Raw genomic sequence first — 18,804 nt, 5'->3', positions numbered from 1 at the left:
ATACATTGATCCCAGCGTGTGGCCGTGTGGGATCGAAGGTGTAGATGGCCCTAATGGTGGGCCCCACGCTATGCGTTACGGAATATGAAGACGAAGGTGTCACGTTACTTTCAGATCACATCATTGGTGGAAGGACAGAGTAAAAATTTGCACATTATTTAATGGAAAAGAACGGAAAAATAGAACAGAAATAAAAATAGAAATAGGATGAAATAAATTAATTAAAAATAAGAACTACCGGGAAATGCTCAGCGTTCGGTACTAGAAATTTCGTTGTTTGGTAATGGTTTTCATTTTTTTGGGGTTTCCCTAGATATCCGTTGAGAAGCAAAAACGAACTCAGAAAAAAAATAAAAAAACCGTTTTTTTTTCTATCTTCTTTTTCGAACAGTTGGGATTTTGCACCTCTTTCCCTTCTGTGTCGTTCCATCTCCGTAACCAAATTTACTCTTTCTTTCATTTCTCTCTTTCTCTCCATTCCATTTTTTCATTTCTTCGCTTCGCTCCTCTTCTTTATAAGAGTCTCTTCGTTTCTGTCTTCCCAGTGATCCAATCCTCATTTCTTCTCTTCAGCTGTTAGTGGAGAAACTAGAAGTATTGTCTTCAAGTATATGATCCTACTTCTCTTCCAATTACTGAGTTGGATTGGTTCAGCCAATTCAGAGTTTTCTCCTTCTAGTTCAGGGTAGGAATTCGGAGAAATCGATCTTGTTTTGGAGTCATTCTCGTTGAAATCTAAAGGTGTATTTGATTTGGGATTCTGAGATCTCTACAAGTTCGAAAATTTGATATCTTGGTCCAACCAGCGAACTTATTACTGATGTTCGTTGTTTTGTTGCAGAGTTACATTTCGGGTCTGAAGAGGAAGCGTCTCGAATGGGTAGTATTGCTTTACGTGTAGTGCAAGAGAGTTGTAACATGTTATCCTCTGGGTTTTGCTTGGTTTAGTTTTCTGGACTGAGGTAGCCGACATGGCTTTCCCTCTTGGTTCTGTTTTGATGAAGTTGGGGATGGTCTCCACTTCTGATCATACCTCCATAGTTTCGATGAATATATTTGTGGCTCTCCTATGTGCTTGTATCGTGATTGGGCATCTACTGGAGGAGAACCGATGGATGAACGAGTCGATTACAGCACTTGTAATTGTGAGTTGCTGCACTATCGCTTTTTCACCTTTTGGCTACAGTTTCACCCAGTTTGTTGGATCATAATAGGTTTTCTGTGGGTTAATGGCAGGGACTTTGTACAGGAGTCATCATTCTACTGTTTTCTGGGGGGAGAAGCTCTCATATTTTAGTCTTCAGTGAAGATCTCTTTTTCATATATCTTCTTCCTCCAATTATATTTAACGCTGGGTAAGGGGAAAAAGAAGAAGCAATTCGTGTAGTTCCGTTTTAGCTTATGATTGTGAATAGTTTGTTTTATTGGTTTCTCCAGTTCATGTAGATTTTTCTCATACTTTTAACACTCAGTAGTTCATCGTTTTCAACTGCAAGTTCTTCATCTGCAGAAATTGTCTTGCATTTGCATTCTCACTCTATGTTCTGCTGCTTCTTTTGCTCACTGGTGCTATGCATTTAAGAATCGTCGTCATATAGATAAACTAAGTGTAGCAGAAATGAGGATGTTGAGGCGGATGAGTGGCAAAATTAGGAAGGATAAAGTAAGGAATGATCACCATTAGAATTGGGAGTTGCCCAATACATGATAAGTACAAGAAAGTCATTTGAGCTGTGTTCAGTGGAGGCATTTAAATGCCCCAGTCCAGAGTGATTTAGTCCAAATTGAAGGAACCAAAAGAGCAAGGGGGCAGACCTAAAATAACCTTAGGAAAAGTGGTTAGGAAAGACATGAATGGCTTATGCCTTGTATCCAGTGTGACCTAGAATAGAGTTAATTGGAATGCAACGTTCGATGTAGCCACCCCATTTAGTAGGGGGTTAAGGCTGAATTCTTATCGTTGTGGTTGTTGAAAGACAGTAAATTGGACTAGGACCTGATGGTTTCACTTTATTTAGGTCCCTAATAAATCATTCACAGGATGAATTTAAGATTTTGTAAAAGGGCAGTTAGATATACATATTGTTTGAAATAAAGTACTTGGTTGAAATAAGTTCTTTATCAGCATGTACAAGCTCAGAACAACTAGTTAGTATTGCTGTTAAATCTTTGTTATTAGGGCTCAATAATCTTTCAGCACCAAGTATATGATCCAACCCGATAATATTGATGAGCATTCTGGCTGTGAACAATGATCTTTGATTCATAGACCTGCCCTAGTTCAGTCAGTCTGAATAATTATTCCTAGTCCAGGACCAGTGTCCAACTTGGTCAGCATGGGAACAGACATGGTTTGGTTCTGACTTGAATCAATTTATCTTGAGCTGCACTAGTTATTCAAGGTTGTAAATGCTCCACTAAAATTTTTGTCCCTGAAACCAAAAAAACATTAGAGAGGATTCAGCCAGTTGGCCTACCAATTTGAACTGGTCAAAGGGTAATGATGAACCTTGTTCTAGACATCCGGACACCTAGAGCAGTTGAGCTTGTTTGGCAGTGCCCTTGGCATTGGCATTTTAGCTTCCTAAATTAGAAGTTGACAGATGATGGCTTGGTGTTACCTGGGCAACCAGAATCCCCATAAACTCATTTGATTTCGACTTTTTTTGCTAATACACGTTAGATAACATTTGATATATAAGTGAATAAAAAAAGAAAATAAATAATTGGTATACATTTTCAATGTAGCAGCTATCGCATTCTTCCAAATTCCTAAGTGAAAAACTTGTTCAATGTATCGAGTGTTTGCGGTTAAAATCATTATGTATCCAACTACCGAGATGAACAGTTCTAACATTTTATTTCCAATATTTTTGTACAAGTACAGTTCTATATTTGTGATTAAATTATTGACTAGGAGCTAGGAGCTAGTCGCTATTTATTAACTGACTTTACCTCAATTGAGTTGATAGTTCACAAATTGTTTAGGCACTTTAACAGGCAGATCTGTCCAAGTCATTCTTGTAACAAAACCCAAGTCACAAATATACAATGTAAAATACAAGTCTGTAAACGGCAAAGTAAAGCTCTAGAGATCTCTTGTGTGCTATGAGAGTAAAAGTTACTTTGAATTAGTTGTCCTCGTTTCAAGTGTGTACTTCACAATTACCTCTTTGGTCTGCTTTTCTGGTTCAACCAGTAGCTGTTACTCATTGTATAAACCATAAAATGTGCAAAAGTTGAAGTTTACATGGCTTCTCAATAAAGATTAATTGTGAAGCTCAGGCACCACAAGTAAAAAGAACTGAAAATGTTTAAAGCAGCTTAAACCTAGTTTAACTTCGAGTTTTTGGTTGTATAGAATTTACTCATCTAAATTTTGTCCTCTCTTTCAATGCATGCACATGAAATGTTTTCTGATTCAGCAACGCCAAAATTTTCCCAGTCTTGATGATTTTAATCTTTACCTTCCTTATTGATCTTCACCAGGTTTCAGGTGAAAAAGAAGCAATTTTTCCGCAACTTCATGACAATCATGCTATTTGGTGCTGTTGGTACACTGATTTCCTTTATAATCATTTCACTAGGTATGCTATATGATTTTATATATATGCTGTTATTTCAGACTATTCAATTCTTCTATAGCGCCATTTGATACAGCATTTAAGAGCTAAACTATTGGACATAAGTTTGTTAAAATTGGAGTTTTTTTGAAATTGTGAGTTCCTGATAAAATCTGTCTTTTTTATTTTTTTCTTTCCCTAATAATAGGTCTCTTGTAAAATCAAGTCTATAAGAAGTTGTTGAACAGTTAAGCATCATTCTGAGGAAATTCGGATGAAGACTCTAAATAAGCAAAGGGGAAGTGTTTGACATCAAATTCACCCGCCCCCCACTCCAAAAGAGGGAAGAAAAAGGAAAAGAAAAAGAAAACAACACCTTAGCCTTATCCCAACTCAATGAGGTCAAGCACATGGATCAAAAGAACCTACTTGGACAAAACTTTGGTATATACAGAAAAGATGGGAAATGGAAAATAGAAAATGATGAATCAAACATGGAAAGTTATTAAAAAAAGAAAAAGAAAAAAAATTATAGTAAGAGAAAATTGGCACAAATTACTGGACAAGAGTTGTTAACATGTTCATACAGGTGAAATACTCTCATACAACTCTTTTAAGGGGCCACGAGGAGTCATTTTGCAAATCTAATTGGGGATGAAGTTTATACTTTCCTCCTTTTTCATCTGTATTAGTGCCATTTTTTAGCACGATAAACTTACGTTGGTAGGTTGCCATAAAATCAAACCAAAATTGTTCCTTCAAAAGAAGTGGGTTGTGACCCCATATTAGCAGAATATGAGTTTATATGTTGCATTTCTTGAAGCATGTCAATTGGCTATGGGTTTTGGTTAGTTAAACTGCCGTAGTGGTTTTTAAGCTGCAAACTTCTAATTACTAAGTTGATGCTCAAACTAGCAGAGCTTGTACACATTCAACAGACAATTTTGGACGAAAAAAACAAAAGAAGAAAAAAAAATCCAAAATTCACTCAAAGTTAAAATTAGTATAAATTTGGTAATAAGTCAATGCTAACAGTATTGATGCCTGCAATTCTCATGATTGGCCTTTTTATTGGTATATTATCTGTTTGTGATACAATCTCTCTAATTGTGGATCCAGGTGCCAGAGAACTGTTTAAAAAGTTGGATGTAGGTTCCCTTGATATAGGGGATTATCTTGGTACTTCTACCAAACCTTCCTCAACCCCCCCCCCCCCTTCTTTTTTTCCTGTTTTCTTCTGCAATGAACTCTCTTTGCTGTTTTTTTGTTTTTGGTTTTGTTTGATGAATGCTGTAAACCTGCTTGTTATATCATCTCTAATTCTTTTCATTGTCTGTAGCAATTGGTGCAATATTTTCTGCAACCGATTCTGTTTGCACCCTGCAGGTATGGGAAGTTTTAAGAATCAGTCATCGCTGTTTTGTCACAACAGCTCATTGTTATATTAATTCCATCTGATGGTGCAGGTTCTCAATCAGGATGAGACACCTTTACTCTATAGTCTAGTATTTGGGGAAGGTGTTGTTAATGATGCCACCTCAGTGGTGCTCTTTAATGCAATTCAGAGCTTTGATCTCTCGCACATTGACACCAGCATCGCTTTAAAGTTTGTTGGCAATTTCTTTTATTTATTTATATCAAGCACCTTGCTGGGAGTGATTGTGAGTCTCTTTCTCTCTTAGCCCCCTGAATTTGTTGGACCATCCTGTTAGAACCTACATTTACATTATTGTTGCCTTGCAGGCTGGATTGCTAAGTGCATTCATTATTAAGAAGTTGTATATGGGAAGGTATGCAAATGGCCTGTTTTAAAAAAAAAAAAATTTCTTTAATATTTCTTGCCATTCTTCTATTCTTTTTCTTTGGTTGAATATTCTGTTCCGTGTTTACTGACAGTTTTCATCTGCAATACTTATGGGCTATTCTGTATTAGCTTTACCTTTTAAATGGGAGTGGGGGAATAAGTTTTAGAAAAAGATTTAAGGTGGAATGCCTGTCAACCTTGTAATGATGCACATACAGGAGTGTACTTTCATATCAGTGCTGGGTACTGTTGCACAGGAATGTGTGTGTGTGTGTGTGTTTTTGTTTTTTGGGTGGTGGTGGTTGTTGGGGGAGAGGGTTGGGTAGGGGGGGGGGGGTTTGGGTCTTCAGGACCCCAATTGGTAGCTTTTTATGCAACCTATTGGTTCCCAGCCAGCGTGGCTTTCTACAGCTTACTCAAACTTTTCTCAATGACAACTAGTGTCTTGCAGCTCATCAGGGTCATGTCTTTATTGTCTAGCATGTGAAACAAAAATTATAATGGTACGCCATGCAAGTCATTTGCAATTTATTTTCTATCAATACTCTAATAGCTTTTGTTCTCGTGACTAGAAGGCACTCTACTGATCGTGAAGTTGCACTTATGATACTCATGGCCTACCTTTCCTATATGTTGGCTGAGGTAAAATGTTCTCTCTAATGTTGTGTGAGCCTTATTGAATGCTCCTGCTCTGGATTATTTTCCAAAAATTCAGTACCAACACAGCCCTATGGCAAATTTTTATTGCAGCTGTTCTACTTGAGTGGTATTCTTACTGTATTCTTCTGTGGGATTGTCATGTCCCACTATGCCTGGCATAATGTGACGGAGAGTTCAAGAGTCACCACAAAGTATGTTGAATCTCTTCACAATTTATTCCTCTATAGTTTAAATATTTCCTGTACCTGTAATTTTGTTTTGCCTTACTGATGATTTAGATTAGTTATTCTTACATATGGGCTGTGTTTACTATTTTCCCAGGCATGCTTTTGCAACGTTGTCATTTATTGCTGAGATATTTATCTTTCTTTATGTTGGTATGGATGCATTGGACATTGAGAAGTGGAGGTTTGTGAGCAATAGGTAGGTTTATGTACCCTTATGTCATTGAGCTGCATGTAAATAAGATCTAGTAATCATTTTGACTTCGTGTTTTTCACTTTTTCTTGTTGTTGAATACCTCTTAATTCTCTTTCTCTCTACTTATTTTTTATTTTTGAATGTCAGCCATTGAATTTCAACTTACAGGACTACTCAGTTCTTAAGTTGCAAATAGAGCTGCATTTATTTAGAAGAGTTTTATTTACTTATATTAAATCCTTTAACTTTGATTTATTCTCTTTGTAGTCCTGGGAAATCAGTTGGAGTGAGTTCGATACTACTAGGCTTGGTTCTGGTGGGGAGAGCAGCTTTTGTCTTTCCATTATCATTTTTATCCAACTTTGCTAAGAAGGCTCCTCATGAAAAAATTACCTTCAAACAGCAAGTAAGCTGTTGATTTTTCGCTTTTTCATCTTTTATTTTTCCTATTTCGTTTATTGGATTTTCATCCTTTTTAACATTGACGTATTAATTGGCAATTTTGATCCTGCAGATTACAGTATGGTGGGCTGGTCTCATGCGAGGAGCAGTATCTATGGCACTTGCTTATAATCAGGTAAAATATTTCTGTTTCATCTTATAAGTTCAAAAAAATACATAATTGGCTAGAAGAGTGACAGATTTGTCAAACCACCAGAAACTTAAGACAGTTTAATCTTATTATTAAATAAGAATAAAAGGGGTACAGTCAACTTGCTTCACTGTTCCAGTGGTGAGGGAAGAAAGGAAAAATATGTAGCATATTCCCATTCTAATATCGTGCAATGAAGTTCTCCGCATAATAGAGTCCTAGGACCCTCTATATTTCTGTGGAATCATCCTGTTTCAAAGAAGCAATGATATTGCTCTGTGTTTCCAGTCCCATCATTTTTTTTGATAGCAAAAAAATGGATCACTGATACTATGATTTCTGCTGACCTGTAATGGTTCTCTTTCCCTCTCCCTCCCTCCCTCCTCTCTCTCTCTCTCTCTCTCTCTTGAGATGCGTGTCCAAGTCCAACTATTATAGGATTTCCTTGGTCCATGAGGATGAATAGATATTTTAATAAACAGATAGATATGTAAATCATGTATTTTGTACTAAGTTTGCTCACGATTCACTTAAGGAAGTCCTTTTTCTCTTTCTTTTTGGTTCACTTGCAGTTTACTCGGGCAGGCCATACTCAATTGCGTGGGAATGCTATCATGATCACTAGCACCATTTCCGTTGTCCTTTTCAGTACAGTGGTAAGATTTGCATGCCCTAAAAAGATCATTTTGTAGTTGCTCTGGATTTGCTATGGTCACTGTGTTTGTTCTTTTTCTGAAGTGTTGGCTCAATCCATGGTTTTGAACTTGCATAATCTTTATAGAATTGAAGTATGGACCTTAGTGTTGGGTTTTCAAATTTCCACTTTCTGGTTATGATTAGTTAGGCTGAAGGACTAAAGACCGACATTTAGACATTATTACCTTATTAAACAACGGTTTACAATGTTTCCCCAAAAAATGGTTTATACATGGACTGCTGTGTGTGACATATAGTAAATGTTTTGGCTCAACCTCTGCCGATAATCACAAACCTATAAAAACATCTATACTTAATCCTAGAGAGGGTTGCAGTGAGCAAAGCTACTATGGTTTTTTCAGTTATCTAAATTTTTTTTTTGGGGCGGGGTTGGGGGGGGGGGGAGGAAGGGGTGTACAGTATTTGTCTTGATTGTCATTTTGCCTCTGTATCTGAGGTTATCTAATCCTCTTATAAGGCCTAGAAAATTGTGTTTAATACTTCACATCTCTTTTTGTTTTCTCAGGTTTTTGGATTGATGACTAAACCTCTAATTAGGCTCTTGCTACCTTTTTCGAAACCCTTGAGCAGCGGCATCCTCTTCCCTGAGCCAACAACTCGAAAATCGTTGTCTGCCCCACTTCTTGAGAACGGACAACATGATTGTGAAGCAGGTTTTGGTGGCCAAGATATCCCCCGCCCAACTAGCCTCCGGATGCTCCTAAGCACCCCATCTCATACTGTTCACTATTACTGGCGTAAATTTGATAACTCTTTTATGCGTCCTGTGTTTGGTGGGAGGGGATTCGTACCAGTTGTTCCTGGATCACCAGTTGAGCAGAGTGTCCACCGATGGCAATGAGAAGAAATTGAGAAACAGAAGGTCTGTAAGCAAGTTGTGGGTGCTTAAGAGTTTATGTTAGTGATGCTTTAAGAGCGGGAATTTTGTTTTCCTCCCCGGTTGATTGTAATATTCTTTGCTTCTCTTCCTCTCTGCTATCCCACCTCAAGACACCCCAACCCCAGTCCATTTGGCTAGCAGGATTGACCTGTTTATAGAGAGAGCTTCCAATGCATTTACACATGCCTGTAATATTTTAGGTTAGATGAGTGTAATATAAACTTCATTCCAATTTACTGGGTTCGATGTATTTTATTTTCTGTGTTTGAGTTCATCGATTCTTGTCATGCATTCACGAAGAGGGGCTATCTATTTTCTGTGTTTGAGTTCATCGATTCTTGTCATGCATTCATGAAGAGGGGCTATCTGGCTATGCGATGTACGTTGCTGATTGTTGAACTTTTTTTATTTTTATTTTTTGATGAAAGCTGATTGTTAAATTTGACTGTTGGTTTTATATATGTAGTACCAGCTAGGCCACTTGCTGTATAGTTTTCGGCCATCTCAATTGTATTGGAAATGCCCAACATGGGCACATGAGCAATAGGACTACTGTGGCTGTTGAATAGGCTTAAATGGAGATATAATGTTATTTATCCACCATTCCGCACCTGCATTGATCTCCTATCTTCCTGAGGATCTTTATGTTGATCATCTTGAACTCATATATGGTCCTACGAATTGATCAAGCTGGCCACCTTCTTACCTGTGTGCCATGAGCAGCAGCAATCCTTCAAATACAGGTGTGGTGTTTCAAGTGTTAACGTGCGTCATGCCCTGCTTCAAAACTTGGGAAAACTGCTGCTGACCTTGATTATGTGCTTAAATTCCTTCTGCAATCTTTTGGGGAGAGGGATTGCCATCCCATCTCTCTTTAGGTAACTCATCGGTCTCTTTTACTTTGGTGCAAGTAAAAACTACCCATTAATGGACACTTCAATAGGAGACTTTATATACTTCTTTTTGTCAGACATATGGTTTGTACTCAATATCAAGCGTAATGGGAAAGCACCCTAGCAGCCTGCTTTGCTAAAAGGGCTGAACCAGGGATCAATTTATGCTCGCAAAAATAGTCTTTTTTTCAAACGTGATAATACATTAGATTGTGTTTGGTATGCATATAGGGAGAACCTTTGTTTTCATGACAACTACTTAGGGGATCAGATTAAAATGAATCAAATTAAGAGTCTGTAATACTAAAATGGAAGCAAAGGTTCAGTAATGAGATTATGGTGATCACCAGCTAAGGCATCAAGAATAGTGGGCACAACCAGAGACCACACCTGGCTTAGTATACCCTGAAAGCCATGGAAGGACTAGTTTGCTTCGACTCTTCCATCGGTACTGTCACCTACCTTCTTGCATGTCAAGAAAACCATGGAAGGACTAGTTTGCTTCGACTCTTCCATCGGTACTGTCACCTACCTTCTTGCATGTCAAGAAAACACCATCTCTTTGCTTCTCAGCTACAGCCCTCTTCAATGCTTAGCAAAACTTGCTTCACCTCTTGGCAATGCATTTGCTTCTAGTAGTTCTGTTAGACTTAATGCTCATTGTCAAGGGATCCACCTCCAGTGCCCCATCTTTGAATTTGATCCTGCTAGGCTTGGAATCATGCTGCATCTTAAAAAAGTTAGGAGCCATTCTCTATACTCCCACTGAGACTTTAAAATCTACAGAGAACTTGGGTTGGTTGCCTATACTCTTACCTAGCAACTCAAGATCACCACGAACCAATTCTCAGAATAGTAATGTAATTTAAAGCTTCCCACTCAAATCTGGCTTTGATTTTAACAGAAGAAAATTGCCCCAACTTAGCAAGATCTTGCTGAGATGTTATTCCAACTATGGTTTATCTATTTATCAATTATGGAGTGATAGGCTTCAAGATTGAGATCTTGCTCTATAGATCATATCTTGGAGTCCCAAGCCTTTAAAGCAATGAGTTTGATGTACTATTCTAATTTGAAAAGGACCTAGTAGTCACTCAGGAAAGATTTTGCTCAACTGAACCATCCTATTCCCGATCTGCAGTTTTGAGATTTGATTTTGCCTACTTTATATAGCAGCAACATGGGAGAATTGGACAACCATCCCTTGCATGAAGCCATTGTTACCTCTTCTCTCTGGTTTTTTTAGTATTGCTTTTTTGGTCATCACTTTTTCCTCTTTTCCCAGAACTTTCTCAGTCTTCCCCTTTCTGTTAATGTTCTGCGAATAATAAACCTTTGCAGAACCCCCCACCCCCACCCTCCCCAACCCAAAAATTCAAAGAACCACTCTGTTCCAAAGTGAAACTTGGAGGGGGTAATGTGCTGATTTGAACTCCCTAAGTCTTCAGGTAAACATCATGCAGTAAGAAGAACATTTCAATTCAAATTTCAAATATCAGTGTTACCAGGGAATTCATAATGCAGGGCTTGCAAATCCTAGAGCTTCATTGACCAACACCCTGTCATAATGACTGACGCTACAACTCTGAAGCCTGTAACACCATCCCTGTAATAAAGTAACATGGTTTTTGTATGACCAGAAAGCTCCTGACATAATTCAGCCCAGGTGTGTTTTTACACCTCAATTCAACAGGTGCTTAGTAGCCAATGTACCAAATGAAGTATGAAGCATGCAAATATTCACACAATCCACATATCCAACACCACCTGAACCCTTCAATGAACAAGCATGTCCAAGGAGATATCACAGATCTTGACCAACAAAAACCTAGATGTTCCCATTTATGCACTAGCTTGAGTCCTCCTGGTTATGTCCTCAGACCTCCTTGGTACATCTTTGTTCTGTGACAACCATTTGATTACAATATTTGAGTTTCTCTGTGTTACTGAGGTCATGTCTGATGAGTATAAGTTCATTACCCTTGAAAATTTTCCAATTCGACCTGGAAATGACAAAACTATATTACTCTAAATGGTTTCTGAACACTCCATTCTCACTGGAATTTTGGATTCCAGACCCCACACATCAAGATTTAATATAACTTGGCCATCTCTTGGTGGTTTCAATTCATCCCTCATAGCTGTTTCACCATTTGCAAGCTCACAACAGCAATTTCATGGTTCACCAGTAGCCCCTGCAAGAACAAGACCCAGCTCTAAAATGATGGAAATGGTTGCAGTCCCTTAGAGTTATTTCTCTATTTTCAAGTTTGGACACGACAATCCCCACATATCCTTATGTTCGTCACAATTCTGATTGGTGATTCAGGTTCTGAAGTAATTAGTGCAAATGATAATGCCAACTTTTCGCTTTGACAGTATAAGGCTTGCTCTCCATCCTCCTTATTCAAGTTCCTCATAAGACCTCCCCTGTCGGGTTCATACCATATTGGCTTAATCCGCTTCATGAGCTCATCCCAAGCAGCATAAATCTCTACAGATCTTGGGTGTGACCCTATCCCCAGCACTAAATTCATGTAAAACACCGCCGAGTTCAAAAGCACTACATCCAGGAGTCTTTTGCACATCAGTGGTCTTCATTAAAGCTCTCCCCATCGCAACATCTCTCCATTTCCTCACCGAGGAATATATATTAGACAATAGCACATAATTACCATCATGGTTAGGATTCAACTCAATAAGTCTATTAGCCGCTTCTTCAGCCTATACAACATTTTGGTGGGGATTGACATGCACTTAGCAATGCTCCCCAGACAACCCTGTCAGGATGGACAGGCATGCATTTTATAAACTCATAAGCATCCACGACCAAATATATCAACAGCACAACCGTAATGCTCAAGTTGTGGAAGAATGTTGTATTGGTGTCGCATCAAATCAAACAGTTCTAAACCCTCAGATGTCAAGTCTCCATGAGTCCAAAACTACATGCACTAAGTAAGTAGCCTGCAATCATCGCATTCCATGTCACAAGATCCTTCTCGGGAATCTCATAAAAAACTTTCTTAGCATCATCCATCCTCCCCAGCTTCGCGTAAAGACTTAAAAGTTCTGTTGAAACAGAAAGGGAATTAGCTGACTTTGCAAAAATGGATGACCTGTTCTACAGCATCTCTAATTCCGGACATCAACATCTGTGTAAATATTGACAAAGCTTCATCATTCTGATTATTTTTAGAATAACCAGCAATCAAAGCATTCTAGGAAACTAAATTTCTTCTTTGCAATTGCTGACTGCCCTGATTTAGCATAAGCACTAATCATTGTATTCCAAGAATTAGCGTCTCTCTTACGCATTTCATGGAACAGTCAAATTGGGCTAAGCAATTTGTTTGAAAACTAGCATTGCAGCTTCATTCTGATGAAATTTGAAGTGCATATTCAGAAGCCAATTTAAGACAAATATATCTTGAGAAACTGTACTGTTTTTAATGAGGTACCCATGGATTTGCTGCCCAAGGTGGATGAAGCCAATGGCAGCGCAAGCCTTGAGGACATAAGGGAAGGTGAAGTGGTCCTGAATGAATTCTTTCAGAATAAATCGAACATAGAAGAGGAGAGCTTGCTCAAAAAAACCGTTTCTTGTATATCACTTAGCATGGAATTACAGAGGATGAGATCAGGTTCTTTGACATGGTTGAAGAGACGACCTGCATAGTCAATGGTTCCAGAATCGGAGCAGACAGAGATGAGTTTTGTGATGAGAATATTGTCATGGGGGGAGATCTCTGCGTATGAATTGGGCTTGGACTTGCTTAGCTCAAGCAGTTTGAGCCTTGGGTTTTGTCGCAGTAGAAGGGAGAAGCATTGCTCATCTTTTTTCTCTTTCATCTTAATTGGTGAGTTCAACGTAATCCTTCTGAGTTCTTCAAGTTTGACAATTTTTTCATCAGTTAATTTATTTTTGATTTGTGTTCCAAAGAGATCAGATTTCCTAAAACCAGATACACTTAGTCAAGCCAACGGAAACCCATATGCCTGATCAGAGAAGCTTTGGACCTTGCCTCTGCTTAACCAGACTGGTCCTCTTCTTTCCCCGATTATCCTTTCTTAGATAACCGTCCAGGACTCCGATCACAATCTCATCCTGCCTTTTAACCAAAAAATTTGAAGCTCTCACGCAGGAAATTATTTCATTTCCAAGCTGCTTGGTTAGCTCATATTTGTGCTTCATCTTGGGAATCTCTTGGAAACGACATCTTGCTGGAGAAACTTTCTTCCCCAAGAAGAATACAGTGTCTCTGTGTCCCAGATTTATGAGTTTCCATTCAAGCTCATCCCTCACCTGTGCCTTATATTGCAATAAGTTGATGATGCTTACGGATCTCTTGGGATGAGCAATGTTTTGATGCACGGACAACAGGAGAATCCATGCTACATCATGGAAATTATCACTAGTTAATAAAAGAAGAAATTATCACTAGTTTCTGTATAGTTTTTTTTTTTTTTGGGTCAACTAGTTTCTATTTAGTCACGAGTTGAAGGGAGACAGTTTTTTTTTTGTGAATTTTTCCTTTTTTTCTTTCAATAGTGCTGCTTGCATTGATTTTTGGGTAATTTTCATCTGGACCCCCTGAGGTTTGGTCTTTGTCATTTTTACTTCAAAAAAACTGAAACTTTGCATCTGCCTCCCCTGTACTATAGAAAAAGTCAATTTAAGGACAAATTATCACTTCTATGACAAATTTGCCCTTATTCTTTTTTTTTTAAATTTAAACAAAACATGGAAAAAAAAATGAAAAAAAAATTTAAATTCAAATCTTTGAACCAGAGAAATACGATTGTTAGCATTCGAAATCAAAAGAGTTGTTTAAGATCGAAACATCATGCCCTTAAACCTCGCGTCGAAGCTCTGCCACTTGAAGTTTTTTAAGCCTTCGAGCCATGGAATCACATCTTTCTTATCGTCGGAAGTTTCAGATTTGTCTTCTCCGACACAGTCTTATCTTCGAGCCATGGAATCACATCTTTCTTATCGTCGAATGTTTCATATTTGTCTTCTTATCGTATAGTCATATTTGACGCTCCATCAACCTTTCTGCAATTCTAAATAATTTTTTTTTTCAAAACTAGGGTTTTTTCCCTTTTTCTTTCTCTTCGGATTTCTCGTCACTTAATGAAAATTTACCTTTTTCAAATCTTTGAATTTTGTTTTTGTTTCCACTTATCTGAGTGTTCCAAAGTAGCCCCGTGAAGCAAGAGAGCTTTAAGTTAGGGATTCAAAGTTAAATGAGTTCAATGAAGAAACATTCAAGTGTTTGATGTTCTTACCGAGCCCGCTTTTCCCCCCACTCATAAAACCCGCCGATTTCCGAGAATCACAAATGAATATTAACTTAAATTTTTTTTTTTCATTTTTATTTCTTATGTTTTTTGTTTAAATTTAAAAAAAAGAAGGGTAAATTTGTCATGAAATTAATAATTTGTCCTTAAATTGATTTTTCCTATAGTACAGGGGAGGCAGATGCAAAGTTTCAGTTTTTTTGGACTAAAAATGATATAGACCAAACCTCAGGGGGTCCAGATGAAAATTACCCTTGATTTTTTTACCAATTTAGCCATCCTCATGATTATGCTTAACTTAATTGAGTCTGATAAATGGTAACAAATAATCCTTTTCTGGTGAGTGAGTTTGTTGGTTTTCAAACCCATCAATCATCCAAGCTTTCTTTCTTTAAAGGGATTAGGGTTTTGATCGAAGACAATGATCTACAAAGAGTAACAACTGGACCGGAATGGTTCTGGGTTTTGATCGTGGAAATGATGATCTATAAACGATGTGGGAGTTTTCAACAGTTCCAGAAGTGAAAGGGCCAATAAAGTTCAAAGCATGTAGAATTAATATAAAAGGCATATACAAGACAGATTATAAGGCTTATAAGGTGGAAGGGATTGCTTTTTTTTTTTCACCACGATTTACTTCCTCAGGGGGGAACTTTATATTAATGCCGCCGAGTGGGTGCAAACCCAAGACCTCCCTTAGGGAAGTTGGGTCTTTAACCGCTTTAACATACCACCTTTGGCGCCAAATATACAACTTAACTAATGCAGATAATGTCCCTTCACCAGTTCACCCAGTTGGCTTTCATTTTATTTTTATGTTATTTTGAGTCTTTTATTGCTTGCCCACTTATATGGAAAAATTTCAAACTGTTCACTTTTCACTTTTTTAGACATTTCAAGTTAGCACGGTTAAGTTTCAAAAGTTTTACAGTTAAATTTTCAAATTTTAGGGGTCAACAGACTAAAATAGCTCTTTGCTTGTCAAATTATTAAATTGCCCTCAAATGCATTTTCTCTGTCTTTACAAAGAAGCATCTACAAACAGAGTAACACCGCATCCTCCTCTTCTAACTCCGGCGACCATAAAGCCCTCACTCTGCAAGTAACTCCCACTCTCCTCGCTAGTATAACCCATGAGAACCCTAACCTTGACGCAACATCTTTGAAATTATAAGAAGGGAAAAAAAAGAGAAAAAAGACAAAGATAGAAATTCGAGGATGCAACGCACGATTTTACTCTATGATTTTGGACCCTGCATGTTCATTGCAACATCTAATTCTTCCCTAACCTCTCTTGGATTCTAATGGGTTTGATCCGAGCTGAACTGAATATTTTCTCACCATAATTGTTGTTAGCCGTCACGTCAGATAGATTTGGTAGAACAAGGACTACGTAGCAAGAACGTAGTTTGAAATCAAATAAGAGTTAGGGTTTTTTTTTTTTTTGTAAATTTAGAAACGTGCCATGAGAAAAACTCTTTGAAAATACGATTGATTTTTTTTTTTTTTGGTAGAAGAAAATACGATTGATTTAAGTTATGGATAGATAATAGTTGCATAATAACTTTTTTATTTGAAGGTAAAACAATAATCGCCCATCAACACTTCAAAGCCAAATGACGTTGTCAACCTTGGGAGACGTCTTGTATGGTTTGCGAAAGGAGCGGAATAAAATCTTCTACTGTGCACAACAATACACTTATATGCCAAATAGAAGGCTATGATTAAAGACTTGATTTTAAATTGAAAAAAATTCTCAATAATCTTATAATTTTCTTGTTTTCTCAGCCACTTATTTAGCATATAAATGCACTATTATGCATAACAAAGAGATGTGCACAACAGATGATGTTTTTCCCAAAAGGGGTGGAGCAGGGCAGAGCTATCCAAAGCCAAGGGCCATGGTACTCTTTGATTTTTTTGAAAAATTCTCTTCTTTTTAATTTTTAATAATTTCATCTTTAGCTCTCTTTTCATGTGTAAAATATCTGCACTTTCCCTTTTAAAAAAAAATAAAAAATTCAAACTCTCCTTCCAATCCTTTTTCCATGTGTGAAATACTTGGATTTTTATTTGCGGCAGCTGCTGGCAGCAGCAGCTGACCGCCAGGATCTTGCCATGTAAGCAAATTTTAATCAAACGGTTCAAAATTTAAAAAAAGGATTATATTGTAAATATATTTTATTATTTTTACCATTAAAGGTTTAATACTTTTCAAATTTACAAATAAAAACCCCTCACTCTACCAACATTTAATCCTGTATTTAATGCCATTTCTGGATCAGTTCCTCTCGATGTTGGCAAGCTTGGTTACATTCAAACCTTAGATTTATCTTACAACTTCTTAAATAGATTGTTACCCACTGCATTAACAAATGCAGATAAAATACATACCCGTTCTCCGGTCACCAGCATTATACAGATCCAAGGTAGGATTGGAACAAGAAAAATCCACTCCGTCAAGAGAATCTAGGAATAGCAATTCGCCTCTGGCAAAACATACAGGGTCCAGCAAAATCACCACTCGTCAAGGAAAAAAAGAATTCTTTAGAAAACGATACAGAGGAAGACGATGTGGGTAAGATACCAGTGTTCCAAGAGTAAGGATTGGAGAAAAGGGTATTGCCATCGGCAGTAATGCGGAAAGGTCCAATCTCTTCGGCAAAACCATAAGACACAAATGAACACCCAGGTCCTCCATTAAGCCACAGAAGCAGTGGTCTCGACTCCGGCCGACGATTCGCCGGAGCCTCAACCAACCAGTAGAATAAAGCCTTGCCGGCATTTTTATCAACTGTAACATATCCAGAGTACTGGGAGAACTGAATGTTGTTTGGCTGTCCCAGTAATTCAGTGATCCTATCTCTCTTGATCTTCATTTTTGGAAAAAGAATAACAACTGGATGAACACAACAACAAGAGAGAAAGGGAAACAAAACCCAAAACAGACAGCAGAGAGGAATCCTTAACGAAGAACCAATCCAAGAGCAGAGTCCCAATAGGAAGCAGACAAAACCTAGATCCCAAAATGCGTCTGGGTTTTTTCAAATTTACTACTTAAAAAACCCCATAAACAAGACCAACTAAATTGGTCTCTCTGGGTCTTCTGCTACAACTACCGCTTTGGTTACAGCAAGTGATTGAAACTTTGAACGGCTAGAGAAAGATTTGGGGGAAGTTGTTGGGGTTCATTCAATTTTTAATAAACGCATCGTTTATCAGAAATATCGAAAGTGGAAATGTGATGAGTTGTTTGAAGACTCTCTGCAACACAGTCCCACTACATTCGTCTTCTTATTTCCGGTTTCTCCTTGATTTGGTTCTTATTACTCTCACGGTTGTGGACTATGATAGCGACCAGGTGGAAGGAGAAGCACGTAAAACAAGGACGAGGGGTTTTTATTTGTAAATTTAAAAAGTATTAAACCTTTAAATGTAAAAATAATAAAATATATTTACAATATAATCCTTTTTCTTTAATTTTGAACCGTTTGATTGAAGTTTGCTCACGTGGCAAGATCCTCAGCTGCCGCAAATAAAAATCCGAAATACTTGCACTCCCCCGTTGAAAAAAATTTGAATGGTAAAAATAATAGGTAGAAAAATCATTCCATTTTGTGTGAAAATTCAGTACTTCATCCCCTACGATGTTAAAAATCCTAACTCCACCCGTAATGGCACTCACACCGACCATTTGATGCTCAACGGCTGTCTTTAGATTCCTATGCACAGGACCGTAGTGACAACCTTTGGTTGGCAAACTTCTATCAAATTCAAAGTCTCTACACTAGGTGTCCTAGAGTAGTTAAAAACAATATGAACATACTTTAGGTCCTGAAGACCAGGTTGATATAAAAAGAACCACAAGCCTCTAGTTTCAGCTTCACCTAGACAGACCATCATTCAGTATTCTGAGTTTTCTCAGCTTGCCTATGCACAATTCTCTGTTCTTGGCCTGCCAATACAGAATG

General features: G+C 37.8%; 1 protein-coding gene and 1 pseudogene across 2 annotated transcripts; one reads left to right on the top strand and one right to left on the bottom strand.

Annotated features, from left to right (window-relative positions):
• Nucleotides 1-270: 270 nt before the first annotated feature.
• On the top strand, nucleotides 271-9,728 carry LOC149010819 (sodium/hydrogen exchanger 1-like). Of its 2 annotated transcripts, none has more exons than XM_089161326.1 (15): nucleotides 271-741; nucleotides 842-1,145; nucleotides 1,237-1,355; nucleotides 3,490-3,587; nucleotides 4,683-4,742; nucleotides 4,903-4,949; nucleotides 5,030-5,224; nucleotides 5,307-5,353; nucleotides 5,943-6,009; nucleotides 6,118-6,218; nucleotides 6,349-6,450; nucleotides 6,715-6,853; nucleotides 6,962-7,024; nucleotides 7,612-7,695; nucleotides 8,262-9,728. In XM_089161326.1, exons 2-15 carry the CDS (start codon nucleotides 972-974, stop codon nucleotides 8,595-8,597), a joined length of 1,632 nt encoding a protein of 543 aa, XP_089017452.1. In that variant the 5' UTR covers nucleotides 271-741; nucleotides 842-971; the 3' UTR covers nucleotides 8,598-9,728. The 2 variants fall into 2 exon arrangements, with proteins under 2 accessions (XP_089017452.1, XP_089017451.1); XM_089161325.1 differs by having other exon boundaries at nucleotides 5,940-6,009.
• Nucleotides 9,729-11,711: 1,983 nt separating this feature from the next.
• LOC149010818 (pentatricopeptide repeat-containing protein At5g48910-like) lies at nucleotides 11,712-13,381 on the bottom strand (annotated as a pseudogene).
• Between the last annotated feature and the right edge of the window lie 5,423 nt (nucleotides 13,382-18,804).

This window comes from Hakea prostrata, chromosome 7 (assembly GCF_041222555.1).
Source record: "Hakea prostrata isolate BN-2017 chromosome 7, UWA_Hpros_2, whole genome shotgun sequence".
Classification (NCBI taxonomy): Eukaryota; Viridiplantae; Streptophyta; class Magnoliopsida; order Proteales; family Proteaceae; genus Hakea; species Hakea prostrata.
The sequence above is the reverse complement of the archived record's forward strand: the minus strand, read 5'-3'. Positions and strand labels throughout refer to the sequence as shown.